At 55.4% G+C, this 19,341-nt stretch overlaps 1 protein-coding gene across 2 annotated transcripts in view; it reads right to left on the bottom strand.

Moving 5' to 3' along the window:
• EML1 (EMAP like 1) overlaps window positions 1-14,617 on the bottom strand; it is a 197,335-nt gene extending 182,718 nt beyond the window's left edge. Inside the window, exons 1-2 of one of the 2 annotated variants that reach the window (XM_055556811.1) lie at window positions 14,433-14,617; window positions 13,474-13,603 (exon numbers count right to left, since the gene is read on the bottom strand). In XM_055556811.1, the coding sequence (XP_055412786.1) occupies window positions 13,474-13,489 (16 nt within the window). In that variant the 5' untranslated portion in view covers window positions 13,490-13,603; window positions 14,433-14,617. The remainder of the gene's footprint in view (window positions 1-13,473; window positions 13,604-14,432) is intronic. The other variant, XM_055556810.1, reaches the window with a different exon arrangement.
• Between the last annotated feature and the right edge of the window lie 4,724 nt (window positions 14,618-19,341).

Raw genomic sequence — 19,341 nt, 5'->3', positions numbered from 1 at the left:
TCATTTCACAGGCAGGGAAACTGAGGCCCAGAAGATGGAAGGCATGGGAACTAACTCCTGTCCAGCACGTTCTCTGAACCAATCACCAGTGGCTGAGCAGGGGGTCTCCTCCCCTGCCCGCTCCCCCAGCTGCTATGGGACTTTCAGTGGCTGTGGCTTCGGGCCTCACAGCCTGCACCGAGGCCAGAGCTTGCTGGAATGCTCAGCCCAGACTGAGTCCGTCCGGAGAGAAAAGACTTGGAGCTTTCACAGAAAGATTAAGAGTGTCTGAGTCCCGAAACTTCCCTTTCCATCAGAGAAAAACCTGAAGCACAACAAGAGGGGAGGGCAGGGAGCAGAGGAGCAGGAGGGAGGGAAAAAGGCCGGAGGCTTCAGGCAAGGAGGATGCCGGCTGGCTCTCCCTTGGGATAAAGCCACCTGGGGTCATCTAAGACCCTCAGGCCATTTCCCTGGCTCCCCAGCCAGAGCTCCAGGAGGCTACAAGCGTCTCTGAGGAATCCTATGCTGGTGCTTGTAGTGGGCTGAAGATGAAGTGGACCTCAAAGATATCAGGCCCCAATCCCTGGACCCTTTGAATACTATATATGAAAAGGGCTTCCCTGGTGGCTCAGATGGGAAAGCATCTCCCTGCAATGCAGGAGACCCGGGTTTGATCCCTGGGTCGGGAAGACCCCCTGGAGAAGGGAATGGCAACCCACTCCAGTATCCTTGCCTGGGAAATCCCACAGATAGAGGATCCTGGCAGGCTACAGTCCATGGGGTCACAAAGAGTCAGACACAACGGCTCTTGTGTATGTGAGCAACTAACACACACACACACATACACACGTATGGAAAAAGGGTCTTTGCAGCTATGATTAAATGACGGATCTCAAGACGGGGAGGTTATCCTGGATCACAGGAGGGCCCTAAGACCACCACAGGTGTGCTCATAAGAGGGAAGCAGGCAGTGCTTTGATGCACAGAGCGGGCAACGTGGCTGCAGAGGCAGAGATGGAAATGATGGGGCCATGAGTCCAGGCTGGGTGGGTTCACGTCCCAACCTGAGTTACCTGGTTTCAACCTGACTCCCTGGGGCTGGGGTGCAAAAGCCAGGCCCTCTTGTCTCAGACTTCATGGTGCAGCATGTACCCCAGAGCTTTCACAGGACCTGACACAGAAAGAGAGGCGGCAGCAACATTTGATCAGTCATTCAACAAACATTTACTGATCAGGCACAAAGGAGGCGCGGTCACAGCCTGCACTGGAGTGTCAGACAACAAATAAAAGACAGCCAGATGTGTTTCTCTCCAAAGTCTGCCTGTGGAGTTGACAGTGTGTATGAATTACTACTGTTTATTTTATTAAACTATTAATGAAATAATAGTTATTAAATAACTATTATAATTAATAGTTAATAATAATAGTTATAATAGTTATTAAACTATTAATAAAATAGTGACCCTACCCCGTTTCCCTCCCTCCTTACTGCCTTCGCCTAAGAGCCTCTCGCAATAAGCCACGTGCACGGGCTAAAAGCTCTGCTTCTGTCTGATAGAGTTCCCCACTCTGCCCTTGACCACGTGTATTGCTGCATTCACACTTAGCAGCCATCCTATAAGGCAGTGATCCCCAACCTCTTTGGCACCAGGGATCAGATTCGTGGAAGACAATTTTTCCACAAACCAAGGAGATCAAACTAGTCAACTCTAAAGGTAATCAACCCTGAATATTCATTGGAAGGACTGATACTGAAGCTGAAGCTCCAATACTTTGGCCACCTGACGCGAAGAGCCGACTCATTGGAAAAGACCTTGATGCAGGGAAAGATTGAAGGCAGGAGGAGAAGGGGGAGACAGAGGATGAAATGGTTGGATGGCATCACTGACTCAATGGACATGAGTTTGAGCAAACTCCGGGGAATGGTGAAGGACAGGGAAGCCCGGTGTGCTGCAGTCCACGGGGTTGCAGAGTTGGACACGACCTAGCGACTGAACAACCACCAAGTAGGGTGGGGGTGGTTTGGGGATGATTTAAGCACATTGCATTTATTGCGCATTTTATCTCCATTATTATTACATCAGCTCCACCTCAGATCATCAGGCGTGAGATCCCAGAGGTCGGGGACCCCTGCTATAATGTATCATCAGCCTTGTTTTGCACATGAGGAGACAAAGGTCCGGGGAGATTATATGACTTTTAAAGACCACACAGCACCAGGTGGCAGAGCTCACGTGCCAGGGCCAGCCTGATTCCCTGTCCCTGCCTCCCACCTGTGCCCCACGTGTCTGTGGACCCAGTAGAAGGACCAGGAAACACCTAGGACCCCTGCCAGCTGCAGCATCCACCCCAGCCCCGGGGCCTGGGGTCCCCCTGGGATATGACCCGCCCTTCCCAGATTGTCGACTCAATTGAACATTCCAGGGTGGGCTCCAGAAGAGAACTTGATTGTTCCCTCCGGGGCGGCCTAATGAGCTTGCTGTCCGGAGGTGCATTTGTTTTCCACCCATGACGATCTGACTGCCTTCCCTCACCTCCCGCCCGGCTCCTGGCTCAGGTTTCGGCTACACAATCGGCCTGACCATCGGCACCTCCGCCAGGCCCCAGGCTCCCGCCCAACCTCGTGGGAGGACGCTCCTGGCGCAGGTCCAGAGTTCTCTATTGACAGACGCAAGCGTGCAAGTCCAGGAAGGGCAACGTCACACCCCCAGTGAGCAGCCAAGGGGAAGAGGCCAAATAACTCACGATAAGAAAAACCACAGGTGCCCCCCCTCCCCAGAAACCCAGATGACAGGCCCAGCCTGTCTTCCCTGTGCATGTGGTCTGGACACCTGCCTCGTCTGCATTTCACCAGGCTGCATAGATGCGGCCGGGTTGCTTGGGCTGCCCAGCTGAGCAGAGGTTCAAAGCTGGTCAGGAAATCATCCAGGGCTGGGACAGGGCCAGTCAGCACCTTCTCTGTTAATATTTGTCCCTTTCGTTTGGAGCTTGCAGAAACTTCCGGATTTCCACCTTTCTCCCAATCCCTCCTCCACACCAGCCCTCAGAGGTAGGGCTCGGAGCTCAGTCTGCAGCTTCAAGCAGTGTTTGCTGGCAGCTTCTCTGCACCAGGACCCTGGAATTATCTCACTGAATCCTCACCACAGCCTGGGAGGCAGGCCCTTCTGTCATTATGCCCGTTTTACAGATGAGGAAACTGAGGCATAATGTCTCAGAGCCGAGAGGCGATGGCCAAGAAGCATGGGAAAAGATGCTCAGCACCATTAGTCACTAGGGAAAAGCAAACCAAAACCACCATGAGGGACTTCCCTGGTGGTCCAATGGTTAAGAATCTGCCTTACAAGGCAGGGGAAGCAGGTTCAAACCCTGGTCAGGGAACTAAGCTCCTACCTGCCACAGGGCAACTAAGCCTGTGTGCTGCGAGTGAAACTTGACACAGACAAATATAAATACATAAAATAAAATATGTTTTAAAAATATCCACAGTGAGGCACCATTTCACACCCACTGGGATGGCTGGAATCAGAAAGATCACAACAGGGCTTCCCTGGCGGCTCAGTGGTAAAGAATCCACCTGCCAGTGCAGGAGACGCAGGTGTGATCCAGGAAGATCCCACACGCCTCAGGGCAACTAAGCCCGTGCGCCACAACTTCCGAGTCTGTGCTGGAGAGCCCAGGAGCTGTAACAACTGAAGCCCGTGTGCCCTGGAGCCTGTGCTCTGCAACGAGAAGCCCATGCGACTACAGAGTAGCCCCTGCTCAGCACGGTGAGAGCCCGCTCAGCAGCGAAGACCCAGCACGGCCAATGATAAATAAAAAGAAATGTTAAAAAAATAATAAAAGAAGCAGGAGTGATGAAATCTCTTTGAAAAGATCATAACAAGTTCCAGAAGGATGTGGGGCAATCAGGACCGTCGTACGCTGCTGGTGGGCATGTACACGGTGCAACCACTTTGCAGTCAAACGCTGCATCACTGACCCCCCCGCGGGGGCAGCCTCTTTGGAAAATATTCTGGTCTTTTTTTTTTTCAAAAAGTCAAATGCGGTTCCAGGAATTCCACTTCCAGGTGTGTAACAACCCAGGAGAGACAAAGACCCGTGTCCACGTAGAAACTCGTGCGCGACCACTCACAGCGGCATTATCTATAATAGCCAAAAAGTAGAGACAAGCTAAATGCTCATCCGCTTAAGAACGGACGAATAAAACGAGGTCTAGAACTGCACAGTCGGATACTATTTGTCCACAAAAGGCAATAGAGCACCGACACACAGCCAAACGTGAACGAACCCAAGAGCGTGACGCTGAGACAGCAGCTGATCACAGAAGGACACGTACCGTATGATCCCCCTCACGTGAAATGTCCAGAATCGGCAAATCGATAGAACCCGAAAGTAGAGTAGTGGTTGCCAGGGGCTCGGAGTTGACTGCTAATGCGTTAGAGATTTCTTTGATTATTATTTAGTAGTTAAGTCGTGTCTGACTCTTTTCGATCCCATGGACCATAGCCCACCAGGCTTCTCTGTCCATGGGGTTTCTCAGGCAAGAATACTGGAGTGGGTTACCATTTCCTTCTCCAGGGGATCTTCCTGACCCCTGGAGGGGTCGAACCCGCATCTCCTGCATTGGCAGGTGGGTTCTTTATCCCTGAGCCATCAGGGAAGCCCAGGGGTTTCTTTGTCATCAGGAGGTGATAAAAATGTTCTAAAATTGATTGTGGAGATGGTTATAAAATTCAGGTCAAATGGGTGAGTTGTATGGTATGTAAATTACATCTCAATAAGGCTGTTAGCAAAAAATTTTAAAAGTGATGGCCCAGGACTCTCCACAGAGCCTGCAGCTCTGAAAGTCACTGGTTCTACCCTCCGGCCACCCTGTGAGACTCAGAGGGGCCTGAGCTCAACTTCCATGGGGGACTCACCCCCAGCCGATCCCACAGTCTCAGGGCAGGCTTGGGTGCCTGGACCCCCGGGTGCTCTGAGCAATGACATGGTCTCCTGCTCTTCTGGGCGAAGGCCGCCCCCAGACCCCACAAGACAGAGAAATCCGGCTGTGTCCACTCCTCCCCTGGGTGGCCCTGGTGGATGTTGATCAAAGGTGAGTGGGGCTCCTCCCAGGCACCCAGGACTGGAACAGTCTCTTGATGGCTCAGCTGCAAGTCCTGGTGGAACCTATTTATAGCACTTTGCCTCCTGGGTTGGAGTCATGGCTGAGGCTACTCCTCTCTCAACAAGTTTCCAGATGGAAAGAAAAGGGAAGGAATGCATGGGGGCTGTGGGATGGGCGTGCTGCAAAAGCCCTGTGTCTGCCTCCCACAGCGCTGAGTGCTGGATTTCCTCCTGGCCACTGGACAGCACTCCCAGATGTCAGGAAGGTGCACCAGCTAGGCAGGCTTCCAACTTCCGGGTTGGAACTCAGTGGCAGTCCCTCACACAGCGGTGTCCAGGCCTGTGAGAGGGGCTCAGTGTCCCTCGCAGAGCTGTGATGGGGTAACAAGTGCAAGTGGGAGGGAGTCACACAGAGCAGGACACACGGCCGATGCTCACTAAACCGGGGCCCATGGTCTTTGGTGCTTCTCTCTGGGAGGAACTGGGGGAGGCTGGGATGGCCAAGGGGTGTGGCCACAGTCCAGGCCCTGTTCCAGCCTCAGCCACACTTCTTGGGCATGAAGGTGCCCAGAGCACCCACCAGCAGCAGTGTGGGGATGCAGTGTAGCCCTGGCCATGGGGGATGTGGCTGAGCCCACCCTGGTACAGGGGCAGAGCCAAGGGCCAGCGCTTGGCTCCCTGTCACCAAGTGAGCGGGGAACCACTCCAGCGAGATGCTGAGCCATTCAAGGCCCCTTGAGCATCCTAAGATTCTGCTACAGGAAAGACTATCTCATGGGACACTCCTGGGCCTAGATTCTCATGGAAACCTTTCTAGCAAGAGCAAAGGACTTGCTGGAGGTCACTGAGCACTTTAGTATCAGGACCGAGCTCAGGTCCAGGTGTTCAGTCTTCAACTCCAGTGCTCTCCCTGGCAGACCCTTGCCTTCCAAAGAAACTCAGAGGGAATCTCATCTGCTGTCTTGTCTCCTGATAAAAGCCCTTCTCCCAGGCCTGCTCCCTGATCTACTGGCCTTCTTTGGAAAGGACTAAAGGCCTCCAGGCCCCCCTCAGGCTGCAAGGCTGCTCGGTGCGAAAGAGGAGCCCCGGATGGGGCCAGCACCCCTGCGTCCTGGCTCCGTCTCCCCCACTGTGTGCTCTGGGGCAAGTCATTCAATGTCTCTAGACCTCAGTTTGCTCATCTGTAAAATGGAACAACAGTGTTTACCACATAGGGTTATAAGGAGAATCATGCAGAATTAGGTATGTGAAAGGACCTAGGAGAAGGGGAGGCAGCATTTATGTAGTGCCTACTATACACATTCTCTTCTACTGCTCTCATAACTTGAGCCTAGTAGCACTGTGGAGGAGGAAACTGAAGTGGGTTGTTGAAGGCAAGACTGTGGGAGGAGACCCAATTCTCCACTCCCACCACAGCACCTGGCGGGACACATGAATCGGGGTCCACTCAGACCGCGAGCTCACCCCTCCAGCGAGAAGTGGCAGGAAGGGTGTTTTCAGCAAATGCACCAGTGCTTTGACATGTTTTTCTACCTGAAATAAATGAGGCAGGATTCCTAGAAATGTGTTTAAACCTGGTAGAGAGCACTCTAAACAGTTTGGTTTAGACATTGAAATATGGGGCCCAGAACTGCAAGAGCGTCCGCACCCCAACACGGAGTCCAACAAACTCAAACTCCAGTTTTAAGTCTTGGATTTGGGTGACATCATCAACTTCTGGAAAAGGGCTCGGACCAACTCCAGTCTCTGCAAACATTATTTTTAAACCAGGTCTGATCTCATCATGCATAACAGCATGTGTTGTTCCTTGCCACAGGCCTCTGTTAGGCTGCATGTTTTTATTTAAATTTGCTTAGTTGTATACTCGGAGAAGGCAATGGCACCCCACTCCAGTATTCTAGCCTGGAAAATCCCATGGATGGAGGAGCCTGGTAGGCTGCAGTCCATGGGGTCGCTAAGAGTCGGGCACGACAGAGTGACTTCACTTTCACTTTTCACTTTCATGCACTGGAGAAGGAAATGGCAACCCACTCCAGTGTTCTTGCCTGGAGAATCCCAGGGACGGGGGAGCCTGGTGGGCTGCTGTCTATGGGGTCGCACAGAGTCGGACACAACTGAAGCATCTTAGCAGCAGCAGTTGTTGTATACTATTAAAGGGCTTCCCCTGGTGGCTCAGCAGTAAAGAACCCACCTGCCAACGCAGGAGATGCAAGATCCATCCCTAGGTCAGGAAGACCCCCTGGAGAAGCAAATGGCAACCCACTCCAGTATTCTTGCCTGGAGAATCCCATGGACAGAGGAGCCTGGCAGGCTACAGTCCATGGGGTCGCAAAGAGTAGGACACAATTTAGTGACTAAACAGCAACGACATACTAAAGTCTGGTGGGGAAGCCTGTAACTAAACCGACGATGCTGAATTTATTTGGTGATGTCGCAGAATCAAGGAAACAGGGTCTGACTGAGAAGGATGAAGTACAGACTCACAATTTTTGTTTTCCAGTATATTTCCATAACCATTTCCTTCTAAAATCACATCCTATGTTTTTATCCGACGGTCTCAGTGATTAAACTGGCTCATGGACTATCCATCCCAGCTCCCTCTTTTGTGCCTGAGGGAATAATAAATCAAGAGAGTTTTTGGCAACAAGCAGCTAAACATTTCTATTGCTTCTGCTTTTCCTCGCTGATGCTGTGACCAGATCTTTCAGAAATTTATTTTTGGACTTTTAAAGGCAAGTTCAGATCTGAGGGAGAGAACATGTTTTGAGAAATCTTGCCTCTGGTTTTGAGATCTGCTTATCAGAAGGACTTATACATTTCAGAGGCTAATTGACCATAGTGCATAAGATGTGCTCTGAGCATTTCATAATTAAAATAGGCTATTTTTTAAAAAGTCATTTGGGGGTGGTAGGAGGGAGGCTCAAGAGGGAGAGGATTTATGTATACATGTCACTGGTTCATGTTGTTGTACAGCGGACACTAACACAATATTATAAAGCAATTCTTGTTGTTGCTCAGTCTCTAAGTTGTGTCTGACTCTGTGCCCACCAGGCTCCTCTGTCCATGGGATTCTCCTGGCAAGAATACTAGAGTGGGTTGCCATTTCCTTCTCCAGGGGATCTTCCTGACCCAGGGATCGAACCCGCATCTCCTGCTTGGCAGCTAGATTCTTTTACTACTAGGCCACCTGAACGTGTAAAGCAATTATATGCCAGTTTTTAAAAACTAAATTTAAAAAGAGAGAGGGAAACTTTTTTTAAAGTCAGTTGGGAAAAAGTTAATAGGGTGCAGACATTACTAATCCATTCCCTGAAGGAGCTCTGTACCTGCCCTCTTGCCATTGGGTGTGGCCATAGGACTTGCTTTAGCCAATGAAGTGCCAGTAGAGATCATATTGACCACTTCTAGGTGGGCGCGTTTAACTGCCAGTGTGATGTCTCCGCCCCTTGCTTTATGCCTTATGATGGGAAAACTGGGTCCCTGTGGAGGCATCACACCTGCCAAGCCAACACGTAGGTGACCTGCCCTGGAGAGTCACCCAGACCTGCAATAAACTTTGCATGAGTGAGGAATACATCTTTGTTGCTTTAAGCCACTGATATTTGTGTTTTTCATAGTATACAAGCCTGTCCGGAGTGATAGAGTCAGTACAAACCAAAAGCGGCTGTCTTGACCAATGCAAAAACTGGAAATCAATAGATAGAGAAACTGGTGACTGAGATGGGCCAAAGATATGTTATTATTTGTACCTTCCTGCGTGCTAAGTCGCAGAGTCAGATACGACTGAAGCGACTAAGTACGCACGAAGGTATGGATAATAACAGATATCTTTGGCCCATCTCAGCTACCAGTTTCTGTACTTTATTTTCCCTGCATAGTTTCAAAAAAAGAAAAAAAAACAGACAAATGGTTGCAGACACCAACAGCTTTGGGTCATTTAAAAAATATAATTGAAACTATTTAAAATGTATCTTGCTATCTCAAGGATGCTCATTTAGAATGGACCCAATACTTTTAAAGAACAGAAGTGGATATTTTATTTCCAGGAGGAATTCCTAACGGCTTCTAAGCTATATTTCTTGTCATGAGTGTAAAAGCTCCCGGGGGTGCTTCAAGAGGCTGGAATGGGGACAGGAGCCACGTGGATTTATTCATTTGCTCTTCAGAGATTCTCGGGTAGGGGTGAGGGCTGACAGAGGTGGCAGGGCTCCTGAGCCCTGCTTGATGTCCCAACACAGGACACACATGAGAGCTGTGTGCTCACCTGTAGGATTCTATGGGGATAAAGGCAGACCAAAACAAACCCTGAGACCAGAAAGGGAAGGAGGCTTGTCTCAGGTCACACAGCAATGAGCCCGCAACACATCTCCCACCACCCAAGGTTCTATGAGCGGAACAGTGGTGTCCAGGTTGGCACCGGTCAAGCTATTTCAACAAGAGGAAGAGATGGTGGGGTGGGGTGGGGCACTCCAGGGGTGTGGGGTCCCTGGGGCTGCAGATTCCGGGGAAGGGTCCTTGGAGGAGGCAGGACCCCACCAGCCTGGACGACGGGCCTGCTCCGAGCAGCAGGAGGGAAGGTGTGAAGCCTGCACGCAGGTGCCAAGGGGCCTGTGTTGGGGATTCGAGTCCTGGCTCATCACTCCCTAGCCAGTGACCCTGAGCCAGTCTTTCTTTCTCTTGGGGCTCAGTTTGCCCCTCCACGACATGGCGATCCATGGGTGGGAAGCGTGGACAGGGAGTGTGGTGTGAACCGTGACGCTGGGAACCGAGGGGGGCGGTAACAGGGCATCGTCTGGAAGGTCCTCATTCGCCCCTGACCCCAGACTCCTGCATCAGATCAGATGCTCCTCGGGTTAAACCCCTCCTTCCGTCGCCAGCACAGCACCTGGACTACCAAGGGCCGTGGGTTAAAGGCTCATTCCTGGGGTCAGGAGGCTGATACCCACGCCTCCCCTGGTCCCCAGTTCATAGGAGTTTGACCGTGACATCTCATCTAACCCCCACATCACCCCTTGAGGTCATGGCGTCACCTCCACTTACAGATGAGCTGACTGACGGTCAGAGAGGAGAAGGACCCGCCTGTGTCTGGGGAGCAGGTCTGCCTGACCCTGGAAATCATCCTCTAGGGACTCCAACAGGATGTACAAACCGACCTCTGGAGCTTTGCCAGGTCACCCCACCCCACCCCCAGGCCCCCGACCCGCCTAGTGGGAGAGGCAGCATCCAGCCTCAACATTCCCCCCACCTTCTCCCCCCCAGCACTTTCCAGATCCTCCCATTCTCCCCCCAGTGGGCCTCACCCCCTCTGCTCAGGACCTACGTCACCAGCATCCTCCTGGGCCTCCTGGCCTCTGGAGTCTCTCCTGACCCTGCACCCCTACACGGAAGCAATCCAGGTGCCTCCCCGGTTCAAGACCTTGCTGGCTCCCTGTTGTCCGTAAAAACAGAGCCCAGTGACCTGTCTGGGGTGGGGGGCAGCCCTCACTGACAGGAGGGGAGCCAGGTAGAGAGATGCTGAGGCCTGGGGCCAAGCCCGCCTCTCCTGGGAGAAGATCCTTCCTCTCCAAGAGTGGGCCTGAAGAGTAAAAGCATTTTGCTTTTATCTCCTCGTGGAGATGCTCGGCACAGACCCGGGCCCTGAGGCTGGTCGGTAACCACAGAGGAGAGCAGAAAGCAGCCCATGACTCAGAGGGAGGTGGGGGCTCCCTGCGCCCTGGCAGGGGGCCCGCCATGATGACCGGGAGAAGGAAGCTCGGGCTTGTTGTCTTCGGGCTCTGGGATGCCAGGAGCTGAGTGAGAAACGGGGTGGCCACCCCAACATCAGCCACCACCTGCCCCAGAAAAACCACTTCCCACTGTGCAAACAGTGTGATGCAGACCCCAGGGATGGGGCTGGGGTGGGTGGGCAGTGGGATTGATGGAAGGTTTTACAGGAGGAGGAAGAAGGTCACTTTACTGGCTGAGCGCTTCCTCGGGTTAGGGGTGTCCATCCTTGCCACACCCTCCAGGGCAGGACAAATGCCCACCTGTCACTGAGGCTCAGAGAGGTTAACTGATTTGCCCGAAGCCACAGAGCCAGGGAATGCCAGAGCAGGGATTCAAGCCCTGGGCTCTGATGGACCTACATTCGGGTGCTCTGCTCCGAATCCAGTGGCCTGTTCTTCGGTGCTTGGAATTATAAAGCTGCTTTGCTGGAAACTTTCCCAAACATGGGAGGATCAGACGGCACAGGGGCTGGACTCTCTTCCTGTGGAGCTCCAGAGCTGAGAGGTCAGAGGTACCGCAAGGTCAGAGGCAGGGAAAGCCAAGCAGCAGACTCAGGATGTGAGGAGCCCCTCTACCCAGGCCCGTGGTGGCACCCACACACATCGTCTCCAGTGAGGGAGGTGGCAAGGACCCACTGTACGGATGAGAAAGCTGGGCCTCAGGGCGGAAATGACCCATCCAGCCTGCCGTGTCGCCAAGGGGCAGAGCCAAGTCTGGAAGCCAGGCGACTTTAGGGGAAGCACCTTCACTGGACCCAGTGACAGGCTGGCAGTTCTCGGTGCAGGCGAGCTCCTGCTATAAATATGATGCTGACTCCCGGTAAGCTTAGCCTCCAGGCTCCCCTGCCCAGGCTCAGGGCCATAAATCCTGGAGCAGGCCACCTGCCACTGTGCTCCTCGGCTGGGGAATCGTCCTGACAACCCTAGCAGGGTACCACGATTTTTTGACAGGCTCCAAATCATTGGAGGCAATGTTGGGCTAGCAGTCTCCCAGATGAGAAGGGCCATTGCTCAGAGGAGAGCCGAAAAGTCCTGCAAGATGGCCAGCCTCCCCACCCCCAGGGGAGCAGGGGGGGATTTCCTAGAAAAGGCATCTGACCTGATCTCTGCACAGACAGGGGCCAGGAAGCTGGGTTTGAAGCCCAGCTCTACCACTGACCATCTGGGTAACTTTGGACGAGTCTGTTTGTTTCTCTGAGCTTTGGTTTCGTTAGTTATATAGTGAAGTCCATTCCACCAATCTCCAGGGATTAAACAGACGGCGCGTCCACAACGGCTGGGACACAAGACGCATCAGACAGCTTGGTCCCTTTGCTTCCTTGTTTGGGTCACAGCTCATTTACTGGTTGAATAATAAAAACAGCAGCTGACAATAAGCCTGGCATGATTCTCAGTGTGCTGCATGCTCTTGGTCACTTAATTCTCCCTGGAACTTAAAGCACTGATATCCTATTATTGTCCCCATTTAACAGATGAGGGAACTAAGGTTCTGCACCCTTGAGTAATCCGCCCAAGGTCACACAGGTTGTGGGCGCAGAGCTGAGAACTTTTCCTGCTGTCCACATGGGCACAGAGACTGGTTACTGAAAACAGGTGGAAATATTTCACATCAGCCTGCCTGGCCCAATCACTGCTGCACAGAAGGAATCCGAGAAAGACTGGAATTGCAGACGACACAGCCCAAGAGATTCCATTCCCACCCCGACCCCTACCTCCGCCATAAGCAAGCATGCATCCCTGCACCCAGGAGCTGTCTTTACACCTGCCAACCTGGAGTGATCACAACCCAGCACATCAGACAGCAAAGACGGTCACACAGCATCCTACAGGCGGGAAGCCAGGAGTTGCTGGCCCAGCCAGGGTGGGCAGGGCAAGGATGCTGCCTGCCAGCCTCCAATGCAGTGGACCTTCTCCCAACCCTGACAGGGAAGGCAGTCTGCCCCCAGGCTCCAGGCCACACACACACATGCTCAGTACCCATTCCATTGCCCTGATGGGTTAATATTGTCATGGGCTTCCTGAAATACCCATCCCCACAGCAGGGTGGTTTTACAAGCTGCTAAAAGCAGGGCCATGTCCCCGGTGGAGGGAGAGAGCTATTCCGGGTTGGTGTCAGGTGTGGGCAGAGCCAGCCAGAAAAGGGCCTGTCTGCACCCCCTGTACCCCCCCGCCCCATGCTGGCTCCTTTACAACCACGGCGGACAATTCCTGGCAGTCAGCGCCACTGGCGCCCAGCAGAAGAGGGTGAGGTCAGGCCAGCTTTGTCGGTATCCCCCTCCCCAAACACACACACACACACACACACACACACACACCCTGTTCCACGCCTGACTCGGCCAGGCCCAGGCAGGGAACCGTCCGGCAGATACCGTGCAGAGTGGGGTCTCACGCTGTTGCCCCCAGCTCACCCGAGGCCCTCTCTCCATCACAGTCTGATGTGCCCAGATTCTCCATGGTGGCGTTTGACGGGTAAGGAATCCATGGGCCACAGTCATGGCTAAGGCAACGAGGCGCGGCTGGAGGGGGCCCGGCAGGGCCGCCCAGACCCGAGGGCTTCTAGCGCCAGCCCGGGACCCCCCACTTGCCGTTCCCACAAAGACACCGCTAAGCGCTCGCCACACACCTGCAGACGCTTGCATGCATCCTCGCTGTCAATCTTCACAACCACCTGGGGGTTCGTTTTCACCGCCTCCTTCCTCACCTGGAGCCACTGAGGTTCCGGGCCATTCAGCCACTTGCCCAAGGTCGTCCAACTTGGAAGTGAAGGAATGGGAATCGGAACTTGGGCAGCCTGACTCCAGAGTCCCCAAAATGTTCCCTGAATTAAGCCGTCTCCAGCCACCACCCCCAACCCCACCCAACCCCACCCCAGGCAGGTTCAGGGTGACATCCACTTCAGAGCTCGTCTTCAGCTGGACGGAGCCAGGGGCCACCAGCCAGGGACACGGGCAGCCAGCCCCCACCGTAGCCCCTCGCCTCGGGCAAGCCAGAGGGCAGAAACAGCTTCCTGCTCTCGCCCCCCTCGTGTCTGACCACCCCTCCACCTGCCTGGGTCCCTGGCCATTTCCAACCTAGAGGGTTTGGGCACCCCTGGGTGGAGGGGGTCTGCCTTGTGTAGGCAGACCAGAAGCTCAGAACTTCCTGGTCTCAGACCTCTGGGAGGTCTAATGGAAGCTGTGCGCTCCCCTGTCCCCCATCACCAAGTAAATGTTTATACACACACTCATTTGCACGTGGTTCCAGGAGCCCGCACCCTGCACCCACCCAGGGTGCAACAGAAGCCAGGGCCCCTGCGCCGCAGCCCAGATGACAGTCGGGAGGGTCCGCGGCAGAAACAGCTTCCTGCTCTCGCCCCACGGGGAAGCCGGGGCTGCAGCACTACCGAGCTTTGAGAGTCACGCACCTCCCGCCATACGCACAGCCATCCCCCCCCCAGCCCCAGGCATCGGGCTCGAGGAAGGGGGTCCAGCCCCACAGCTGCCTGCAGCCTGCTGTGGGGTGGGGTGGGCCGCGTCCTCGGTGACCAGTGGCCTTGGCTCTGCAACCGGAGCCGCGGTGGGTAAATATAGCACTGCCACTCACCGGCTGAGGGGCCCTCGCCGTCCGACATGGTGTGGGAGATGGGCAGGCAGCCGGCCACAGTCCGCAGGGACGCGCGGGGACCTCAGCGGCTGTCGCCCACCTGGTGGGGCTCCCGGCTGCGTGCGGTCCCCAGGCGGCGTCCCGCCCCAGCAGGCCCAGCCACCACTGCTACCCCCCCACCTCCGCCCCATGCTGGGCCGGGCAGATAAGGAGCTCCAGGGCCAGGAGCCTGCGGGATTGGTGGATAAATCTGGGCACTGCCCTCCCCTGCCCCCAGCCTCTCCAGCAGACTCAGAATGTTGCCGGAGAGACCGCTGCACCCCTGGGCACTCAGTCAGGCTGCAAGACCCCTCTCTGCCAGCCTGGGAGCCCAGAGTGCCTGCAGGCTCTCTCCTGGGGACTGGTCCCACCCTCCTCCCCCAACAGTGAGGGGCACTTAGGGTCCTTGGAGAAGGATGAGAGTGAGTGATGCCACCCAGAGCTGCCACACTTGTCCCCTGTCTCAGCCCTCCCGGGCAGCCACCCCTATTGTCTCCATGTCACAGAGGGCATGACCCATCCAAGGTTCCTCGGCAGGTTAGGGGTATGACCGGAGCTGGGCTCTGGAGCCAGCTGGCTCCAAGGTGGCCAGAGAGTGTGTGTCTTGCCTTTGTCTGGGAGATGAGAGCCTTGAACAGCAGGGGCCCTACTGTTCTAACTGCTCGACATGTGCTGGGGGATGGAAAAGGACCCCCAAGGGCAGCCATGTAACTCTGTCTGACACAGAGAGGGTGCTCAGGAGGTATTGGTCGAATGAACATACCACAGCAAGCCCTTAGTTTGCACTTGCTCTGTGCTTGCCTTAAGAGCCAACCCACTTCTGCTCCTGGGTCCCCCACAAGGACCAGAGACCAGGGCAATGAGGCAGGTGGAGGGCTCTGGGCTGAGTTCCCAGGGTTGGGTGCCCGTGGCTGCCCACCCCCACCCACCACCCAGGCCCGAGGTCAGCACAGAGGGAGTGGAGTGACTGAAAGGGAAGGCTTGTATCAACTCCAGTCAGAGAAATCCTGGAGGGCTTCCTGGAATAGCTGGCATTTGAGTTCCATATTTGACGGATACTACTATTAAGTTGCTTCAGTCGTGTCCGACTCTGTGCGACCCCAGAGATGGCAGCCCACCAGGCTCCCCTATCCCTGGGATTCTCCAGGTAAGAATACTGGAGTGGGTTGCCATTTCCTTCTCCAATGCATGAAAGTGAAAAGTGAAAGGAAGTTGCTCAGTCGTATCCAACTCTTAGCGACCCCATGGACTGCAGCCCACCAAGCTCCTGCGTCCATGGGATTTTCCAGGCAAGAGTGCTGGAGTGGGGTGCCATTGCCTTCTCCATATTTGACGGATAAGAAAGCTTTTTTCAGGGGATAAGAGGACATTCCAGGGAGACCAGTAGGTGTGAAAGTAAGAGGCAGGAAAGCTCAACTGGGGAGTGACACGGGGCCCTGAAGGTGTAGGGACCCCAAGGAGAGAAGAAGGTTGGTCCAGGTGGAAGGGGGGCATCCAGGGCTGGGGAAGCTAGGGGAGGCTTCCTGGAGGAGGGGGCAGATTTTCGTGCCTCAGAAAATGAGGGGCAGGGGTGGAATGGCATTCCAAGGCATCCAGCAGCTCTTCCATTGGCAGTGAGACCTTTCCCAGCCTGGAGACTGGGGGTGGGGGGGGGTTGAGGGGGTAGGGTGTGAAGGCAGGAGGGGCCCTCTTTCCAGAGATGGGAGGGAGGGCTTAGAGTCACACCAGCTGTCAGTGTGAACAGCAAAGACATTCACTCCCTGGGAGGTGGGTCTAGGCCTCTTGGCCTTTGCCTGTACTATCCCCTTGCTCAGGAATTCCCTGTCTTCTTCTCTAGTCTCCTCCTCTGGGAAGCCCTGTCTGATTGCCCCTAAAGGCTGGTCAGGGGCCCCTGCATTCTGCTCTACAAACTCTGACCTCACTGTGGTCACTGCCTGGTCCTGCCTGTTTCTACCTCTTGGTTGGCTCTTGCTCCTCTGAAAGGTGATGAGCTCACTGTCAGTGGAGGTGTGTGAGCAGGGCTAGACAGCCATTGGCTGGGGACACAGTGGAGAGTTCAGCATCAGGTAGACTTAGATTAAATGTCTCTGGAGTCCCTCTAGGGTAACTTGTCCTGGTCTCCCTGTTTTAGCCCTGAAAATCTTCATGCGTCCTGCAAAACTTCTGTCCCAGGCAAACCAGGACTGTTGGTCATCCTGGGTCCCTCCTAAACAAGATTTTCATTTAAATGAAAAAAAAAAAAGACAAAACAAGACTATCTGTCTCTGAAGCCCTAAACCTACCCCCATCTCTGCCCCAACCTCCTCCTTCCTTCCCACCATCTAGATGTTATCCTAAGACTGGGATTCTGGAGATAAAAGTGAACACCCAGCTGCCCTGTGCCTTGGGAGGACGTGCAGGGAAGAAAAGAGGCAGGTCAGCAAGGACAGGAAGCTCCCCTGGGCGCCCCCACCTGCAGGGCCGGGGGGAGTCTCGCCTGCTGGGTCTGGAGGACTAACAAGATACTGCAGCAGTCTGTGTCCCCAGGGAGGGGCTGGGACAGGCTGGGACCATGTGCCCAGGCCTCCTCCCTGCTTTCCCCTGGAGCTGCAGCGGGACAACACGAGTGGGATCAGACCGGCCTCGCTGTGTGGCCTTGGGCCAGTCGTGGTCCCTCTCTGTGCCTCCAATGCCACATCGGTGGAGCATTTACCAGCACCTCCTGTACCCAGCCCTGGGCCAGGCTTGGGGGCAGGGACCCCACAGATTCCCTGCCATCAGACATGCCCAGTCTCGGGGAGGGAGTGGTGGCTCGCAGGCTGGGCTGATGATGGCTCCTTTGTGTGTGTTCTGCAGTGCATGCTCAGGGCCCCCTAGAGGGTGCCCCCCGAGACTTCCAGAGGCCAGGCCAGGTGCCATGGGCTTGCCCAGCACTGGACAAACCACCGGGTTACAGAAAGAGCCCCACCAAGGCCCCTGGCATCCTCAGCAGAGTCCTCTCCTTGCCCACTGCCACGTGGGCCACAGCACCAGGGCTGGGGGAACGTGACGTCAGAGGGGCCGGGCTCCCATGCCAGCTTCCCCTGCCCTCCTTGGTGACTGGGATGAGCTGACCCCCGCCTCGGTTTCTCACCTGGAAGTGGGAGGGGCCTTCGGTGAGGACCGGCACCAAGGCTGAGATGCCCTGGAGGACGCTTCACCTCCCACTCTGCAGCCGTCTGTCTGCCTGTCTGCTCCTGAGTCCCACCCAAACCAGCCGCCTGGGGTCCACCCGGCTGGAGCCGGCTCCCTGTGCGCAGGCCACTTCCTCTTCCTGTCCCGGCCCCAAGTCCCTTCCTGTTTTCTTTAGTGTGGGAATGTGTCCTGGGGAAAAAACAACTTGATTCCTCAGCTCTGGAGGTCACTGCCTCAGCCACGGGCCCACTGCGTGCGTGTCTGTGAACACGTGTGCAGCAGTGGTGTGGTGCACACCTGTGTGCATGGGAGTGTGTGTATGTGTGTGTACATTCCTGCGTGTGTAGAGGTGGGTCCATGTGGGCACGTGTGTGCACGGTGTGTACTCTTGCACCTCCACCCTCTGTCTGCTTGGTCATCGGTGTCCCTGTCGTCCGACAGCATCCAGGCTGGCGTGGTCTCGGCTCCTGAATGTCTGATGCCGCTTCAGTCACCCACGGGCACTCGTGCTGGGGCCTGAGTGGGACATGGGCACAGCCTCCTGGGGGGCTCACGGGCACGTGGGGGGCAGTGGGGTGAGGGCGGGGCCAGGGAGGAGCAGGCAGGCACCTAGACAGGGAGCTGACACCCGGGCAGGAAGAAGGTCAGCTTCAGAGTGGAGGTCAGCCCTGGCCCAGAGCTTGGGGCATGCGGGGAACAGACAAGGTGTGAGACAGGGCGAGGGGCAGGCGGGCTGCCCTGCGGCCTTGGCAGTCAGCTGCAGTTGAGGTGCTGGAAGGGAACAGGGGGTTGAGGGGGTAGCCCTGAGCTGGGGTCCCTCCCGAGCCCTCCCCCACACTGTGTGGTCTCAGGGGGAAGCCTCGCCCCCTTCCCAGGGAAGGGTGACCACCAGCCTCGCAGTGACCTCGCCTGGGGACCGCAAGCCTTGCACCTCCCCACACCCCCACACCTGCTCCCCCACCAGCCCCCCGAGTTCCCACTGTTCAGCCAAACTGCACCGGCGCTGGGAGCAAGGGGACCCTGGAGGGTGAGAGGGTCAGGGCTGGCCTGATCAGAGGCAGGAGGGCATCAGAGCATGGCGGGGTCAAGGCGAAAGTCCAGCTTCCCATGGGCCCCGGCTGGGTCTCAGGGGTCCAGGAACCTCCCTCCTGCTGGAGACCTGTCTCCCTGGGCCTTGGGACCCCCTGTAAATAGAGGCAGGAAGGTTTCAAACAAGGAGCCTCACATGGGGCGTTGGTGGCCATGACTTGAAGAAGGGCAGAGGAAGTGCCCATTGGGTGGACCCCCCCCACCCCGTGTGCAGCCCTGGGCAGGCCACCTAACCTGTCGGGGTTAGGATGGGGTGTGCAATGCCCAGTAAGTGCCGAACACCAGCGGGTATTGTAATACCTCCCGGGTCTGCCCACCACCTTAGCTTAAAACAGGTCACAGCAGACGCATCCAGATGCACGCAGCCTGAGACATGCAGATATGGACGCTGAGACACACACACTCACCTCACCTGTGAGAGACAGAGATACACAGAGATGGGGAGACCCTAGACACACGGAGATACATGAGAGACACGAAGTGAAGCTGTTAGTCGCTCAGTCGTCCCGACTTTGCAACACCATAGACTGTAGCCCGCCAGGCTCCTCTGTCCAAGGAATTCTCCAGGCAAGAATACTAGTGTGGGTTGCCATTCCCTTCTCCCAGGGATCTTCCTGACCCAGAGATT

The sequence above is a fragment of the Bubalus kerabau genome, chromosome 19 (genome assembly GCF_029407905.1).
Source record: "Bubalus kerabau isolate K-KA32 ecotype Philippines breed swamp buffalo chromosome 19, PCC_UOA_SB_1v2, whole genome shotgun sequence".
Taxonomy (NCBI): domain Eukaryota; kingdom Metazoa; phylum Chordata; class Mammalia; order Artiodactyla; family Bovidae; genus Bubalus; species Bubalus kerabau.
The sequence above is the reverse complement of the archived record's forward strand: the minus strand, read 5'-3'. Positions and strand labels throughout refer to the sequence as shown.